Source organism: Patagioenas fasciata, chromosome 7 (assembly GCF_037038585.1).
Source record: "Patagioenas fasciata isolate bPatFas1 chromosome 7, bPatFas1.hap1, whole genome shotgun sequence".
NCBI lineage: Eukaryota > Metazoa > Chordata > Aves > Columbiformes > Columbidae > Patagioenas > Patagioenas fasciata.
In genome coordinates this window covers 41,042,849-41,048,969 of record NC_092526.1, presented here as the reverse complement: position 1 = coordinate 41,048,969, position 6,121 = coordinate 41,042,849, and the positions used below count along the sequence as shown (strand labels likewise).

General features: G+C 44.2%; 1 protein-coding gene across 1 annotated transcript; it reads right to left on the bottom strand.

Annotated features, from left to right (window-relative positions):
* Window positions 1–3,985: 3,985 nt before the first annotated feature.
* Window positions 3,986–4,924, bottom strand: LOC136103255 (olfactory receptor 10AG1-like). The gene has a single exon (XM_065841228.1). The coding sequence runs from the start codon at window positions 4,922–4,924 to the stop codon at window positions 3,986–3,988; it is 939 nt and encodes a 312-aa protein (XP_065697300.1).
* Window positions 4,925–6,121: the final 1,197 nt, after the last annotated feature.

Genomic DNA, 6,121 nt, shown 5'->3' with positions numbered 1-6,121 from the left:
CTGTATGTGAAAGTGGATGAACCATCACCACCCACCAACAGCCTGTTGTTTGGGTTAATTTATGTGGAGAAAATAACCCTCAAAAGATGTATGGAAAATCACAGTGCTGAACTTGGATTTTTTTTTTTCTGGGATTTTCTGACCACATCAATCTGCGAGGTTTGTACTTCACAGTCTTCCTGATCGTCAGCATCAAGGTTCTCTCAGGACCTGGTCATCACAGTGGGGGACTCAAGTCTTCACAACCCCTTGTACTTCTTATTCAGGAACTCATCCTGAGGACTTATCAGGTGTTCACTTTTGTCACAGAATGGAGATGACAACCCATCTCTAAGCCCTCTTCCTGGGTAGAGCCTATGGGGCACTTTGTGTCAAAGGTACTTTCCCAGTCATGTCCCTGCTGCTGGTCTGTCACCTCCAGAGACAGAACCGACCTCACAGTCCCCTTCACAACCACATGCTTTTTACTGAATTATGAGTTTCTGAGACACAACTGATCTCATAATACCATACCCATCCATCAACCTTCTCATGGCCCAGGACCTGAACAGATAAAAGTGTGCTTGTTTTATCAAATTGATCAAACCCTACTAACGCTTTGAGTTGAGAAACATTCTTCCCAGGAACTTCTGTATTTATGCTGACATCTTTTATATCTTCTGACTCTTTTTAAATTTTCTTTTCTTTTTCCTCTCTATATTCTTTCTTCAAAAACCTCTCAAAGGGAAAGTCACAGAATAACTCTGGTTTGAAGAGAGCCCAAATCATCTTCTTTTCTCACTCTGCTGTTCAAGGCAGGGTGAACCACGTGAGGTTGTTGAAGTGCTCCACCCAGCTTTGCATCATCCACAAAGGTGCTGAAAGTGCACTCGTTAACATCATACAGTGGGAATATAAACACGTTCAACAGTCTTGGCACAGGTTCTGGTCACTGAGGAATGCGACTAGTAACTGGTTGCATGGAGAATATTTTACCACAGGTGACATTTGGTCTTGGTGGTTCAGCCGATTTCCTACCCAGTGTCCTCTTATTCAGCTCAGAGAGAGACAGTCTGGCTATAAGGACACCACAGGACACCACGTCTGTGGTCTTGCAAACCTCTATGTACACAACATGCCTTTCTTTCCCCTGCCTGTTTTGGTTTCAGCAATCCCTTTCCTGTCCTTCAACTGCCTGGAAATGGATGCAGAAGGACATGGCCCATCCCCTTCCCAGAGACAGAGTCAGGCTGACCAGCCTTATAATTCTCCCAGTTCTCATTCCTGCTCTTCCTGAAGATGGCTTTGATGTCTGCCTTTTCCAGGGACCCTAGAATCTCCTTCGTTGCTCTGGTGCTTTTGAGAGTACAACTCAGAATCAAGGGCAAGGGTGACATAGCGAACAGGAGCATTTGCAATGAACCTGTCCAAGGCAGCTGAGAAGAATCTTACTGGGCCAATGGGGTTTGTTCCTGGAGTCACACACAGAAATGTCAGGGTTCTGTTGGGCATCCACCTCTGAGCTGGCCTCGTGGACTCCTTATGTACCCAGGGTACATAAATTATAACACAAATTATAACAAAGATGCATGGGAATATAGCGGAAGATTTGACGAGGAGGTTCATTAAATGTAAATGTGAATGTAAATGTAAATGTAAACGTAAATATGCTGAAGTGACTTGCACCCATCTGTAGAAAAAGCACATACATCACACTAGTTTTACTGGCCTTGTGTGCTTGATGAGCAGAACCTCTATGTTAGATAACATAGGCCTGTGAGAAACTCTAGGCACCTTATCACTATGTCTGAGATTCCTGCTTTGTTGTAAGAAAGAGCAGGAGGATGCGCCTGGCTGAAACCTTGAAATACAGGTGAGCTCAGTGGGCCCAGTGATCTTCCAGCAGGACTGAAGTGACCAGCACCTGAGTCCCCATTTATGTCACCTCCACCTGGGAGCTTACATGCGACTTCAGAGATCCCCCAGTAGAGAGGTAACTAAAATAAAACTTGCTATTTGCAATGCCTTCGTGGACTCTGGCTCTTCTTGCAACGTGCCTGCATATTTGTACACAAAAGACATTACAGAGAGAATCAGCACTGTTTTAAAAACTTCATGACAGAAGCCAACTACTGAGAACTTACGGCTATTTTGTCAAGGAAAAAATGCTAGGAATTAAAGTGCTTTAATTAATCATAATGAAGAATGAGAAGTAACTCCCTTATAGCACTTTGCTGTTACTGATTACAGTAGTACTGATTCCTTAAACATCCTTGAGAGTTTCCTTGTTTTTCTCATTTCCAAAGTTCAGCCTACTCAGATCATCAAAGGACTGCCTCAAATCTCTGTAACCCAAATCTCTCAAACCTTGTCTCATCAAAGATCGTTTACCCCAGGACACTTCTCGCCATCATTTCAATACACTGCCCAGTCTCTATATTTCATGTGGATGAAGTCAGGATATTCCTTTGCAAAGCCTTCTCTTCAAAAATCTTTTCTACATGCTAATCCCACTGGTATCACCTCATGCTGTGTACAGCTCCACCCTCTTTCTGCAGTTTTCTTGTTTCTTTCATGCCCATTCACCTTCACAACCTTTTTATGTTGTACGCATAACAAATATTGCCTCAGGAAACACATATGTCCGTCACAGCTCCAGCCATTTCTGACTGCAGACTGAGATATTTCCCCTCCAGGAGCAGACCTTGGGTAAAGCTGCTACATACATGGAAACACACTTCAGTGCTGCATACAGTTTTTGGCTTAAAAGACCCCACTGGTCACATTTTTCCAAGAGACAGTTTCAGAGCAGCAAAGTAGATTGAGCGCACTAATGTTTGTGCTGGTTCTGGCTGGGATAGAGTTAATTTTCTCCACAGTAGCCATTTGGGGATGTGTTTTGGATTTGTTCTGAAAACACTGTTGATAACACAGGGATATTTTTGTTATCACTGAGCAATTCTTATGCAGTATCAAGGTCTTTTCTGCTCCTCACAGCGACAGAACAACAGGTAGGCTGGGGGTGCCCAAGAAGCTGGGATGGGACACAGCTGGGACAGATTATCCCAGTGAACCAAAGAGAGATTCACTGCCACATGATGTCATGCTCAGCATATAAAACTGGGAGAAGAAGAACGAAGGGGTGACATTCAGAGTGATGGCATTTGTCTTCCCAAGTAGCTGTTACACGTGATATAACCCTGCTTTGCTGGAGATGGGCTGAACACATGCCTGCTGATGGGAAGCAGTGAATGAATTCCTTGGTTTGCTTTGTTTGCATGCACGGTTTTTGCTTTTCATATTAAAATACCTTTATCTCAACCCACAAGTTTTCTCACTTTTACCCTTCCAATTCTCTCCTTCATCCCACTGCAGGGGGGGAGTGAGTGAGCACCTGTGGTGTTTAGTTGCTGTCTGGTGTTAATCTATGACAAACAGAAATTCCAGAGGTCTCTGGGCCCCTGTTCCAGCACTGGACTGTTCATCAGGTGGTTTCTGGTCTTTTATTCCTTATGCCAAGTTTGTCTACCATTATACAACTCAGTGCAAGACTCGTAGCAACAGAAGATGACCTTCAGGTCTTTCGTCTTTTTTAAGCTAATTCCATGTGGGGAGACTGTAGGTAGTCCATGGGGTCTAGCAAGGGGTTTCTCAGCCCTGAAGGTGGTCATCTCTTCATCAGTTGTGTCACCCTCTGGGGCCCATTGACTACTGGCCATGCTTTGACTATTTCCCTTTAATGTTACCTTGGTCAGACAGAGCTTGAAGTAGCTGTTGGCATTAAACTATTTAGGGGCACTGAAGATGCTCTAGAGTACAAAGACAGCATGGTGGGGCACGAGATAACAGGAATGTCTCAGGAGACCTTTCCCCTTCTTGAGGAGGATGAAAGCCAGGGTGGACACATGGTTTTGTTTGAGCAAATATGGGATGCTTTGTTCAGGCAACGACATACCCCAGTGGGACTTTTGGTACTATTTGGAACTATTTTACATACACTGTAGTATCACTTTGTCCATAGGAGTCTTTTCAAGGCAATTCTCACTTCCTTATTTCTCAGGCTATAGATGAGAGGGTTAAACATGGGAGTCAAAATTGTGTAAAACAGGGCAAGGTATTTGTCGATGTCTGCAGAATCCCTTGACCGTCGTTTTAAGTAGACCACTGTGGCTGAGCCATAGAAGAGTGTCACCACTCCAAGGTGTGAAGAACAGGTGGAAAAGGCTTTGTGTCTGCCCAGAACTGAAGGTATTTTTAGAATTGCCCTGATAATATTAATGTAAGAAAGAATTATTAAGGAGAAGGGAAGGATCACAAATACCATGATGATGGTGTACAGCATCACTTGGTTCCAGAAGGTGTCTGCACAGGCCAGTTCCAGCAGAGGAGGGACATCACAGAAAAAGTGATGAAGGTCATGGGATGCACAGAAGGGCAAAGTGAACACCTGGTAGGTCTGTCCTATTTGCACTGATGCAACAACCGCCCATGACCCCACCACCAGCCTGATGCAGAGACCTCTGCTCATCATGAGGGTATAGTGCAGGGGATCACAGATGGCTACATAGCGGTCGTAGGCCATGGCAGCCAGGAGAAAGCATTCGATGCTGCCCAACAAAACCAGAAAATATAGCTGGACAGCACAGCCAAGGAAGGAGATCCTGCCATCTACCATCAGGAAATCCACCAGCATTTTTGGTAGAGTGACTGATGTGTAGCAGATCTCCAGGATGGACAAGTTCCTCAGGAAGAAATACATGGGGCTGTGGAGGGTGGCATCCACTACTGTGATGAGTGCTATCAGGCCATTCCCTGTGAGGACCATGAGGTAGATGGCCAGGAAAACTGTGAAGCACAGGCCCTGCAGGCTGGAGTTGTCAGAAAATCCCAGAAGAACGAATCCAGGTCCAGCGGTGTGATTCTCCAAGCCTTTTCCTGGGGGCATTTTCCCTATGAAGAGCAATCCAAACAACAGACTCTTAGAAAATGCTGATAGCTTGTCCACCACCACACACCCTTCAAGCCCAGAGACAGACTCCAAACATCAGCATACATGTGACTGCAGGATTAGGTGACATTGACCAAGATCTGCATAAATGTTTGGAAATCTAACATCATTTATTTGCTGCAGGCGGGTTTGTAAAGAGAGGAAAGAACAGAATCCTGGAGCCTGAATGACACTTTTTTATCATATGCTTAAAAGAAACTCGACTTCCTTTTTTAGAGGTGATTTTATTAAATATATTAACTGGTGATGGATGAGAAAAATGGAAGAAAATTGATAAATACTAGCCCCCTTAAGAATAGTCTTGCTTAAGAACCAGTCTTACATGGTGAAGAGTGAATCCCATCAGGAGTAAAACAGGCTTCTGTCAATGAATCCAGTGACACTGACGCATCCATGCAACATTTTAACAAGACAGATAAGCAGTAGTTTATGCATTAATCACAAGTTTTAAGAGTGCTAAAAGGCTTCTGTGTGTAAGCCATAGAACTTCTTCATGCAGTTTTCAGTCACACAGAGAAGAAAGTGATTAAAAGTGGGTAATCTCCCTACAACACCCAATTTTTCTTAACAGGTCAGGTTTTTATAACTCCTGAATGAGCCCTGAATAAGTCAGCATTCCTAAACTTGCTGCTCTGTCACTTGGATTTCTGACAGATTACAAGTCCAGCTGAGGGCCCATTCACTATTGTCCCAACCCTGCAGTGCTTCCCAGATTCCTACAAGCCCTCACAGATGCAGAGCAATGGGGAACTGAGCCTTCCCTTCACATTCCCCACCTTCCCAGAGCACAAGAATGTCTTGCCGGGTACAGATGAAGGGTGTGAGCTACAAGCAAGCAGGACTGCAATAGCAAGTTGCTTCTTATGCAGAAGGGGCTCAGCTGAAATCTTTTTAAGAATCTCAGCTTGACATGAGGAAGGAATGTCCTCTTCCAAGAAGAGGACTGAGGCTGCTGGCTGTGTCTCTCTGGCTGTCACCATCTCCCTTTGAGAAGTCTTCTTAAGTTTCAATGTATTAATGATGAGAACAACAGATCAGAAAACATGATAAAAGTATTCAGGTTAGCTAAGTAAAAAACACAGGGTGGTTTTCTCAAGAGAAAAACTTGAATTCACTAAAAAAGCCTGTGGTCCT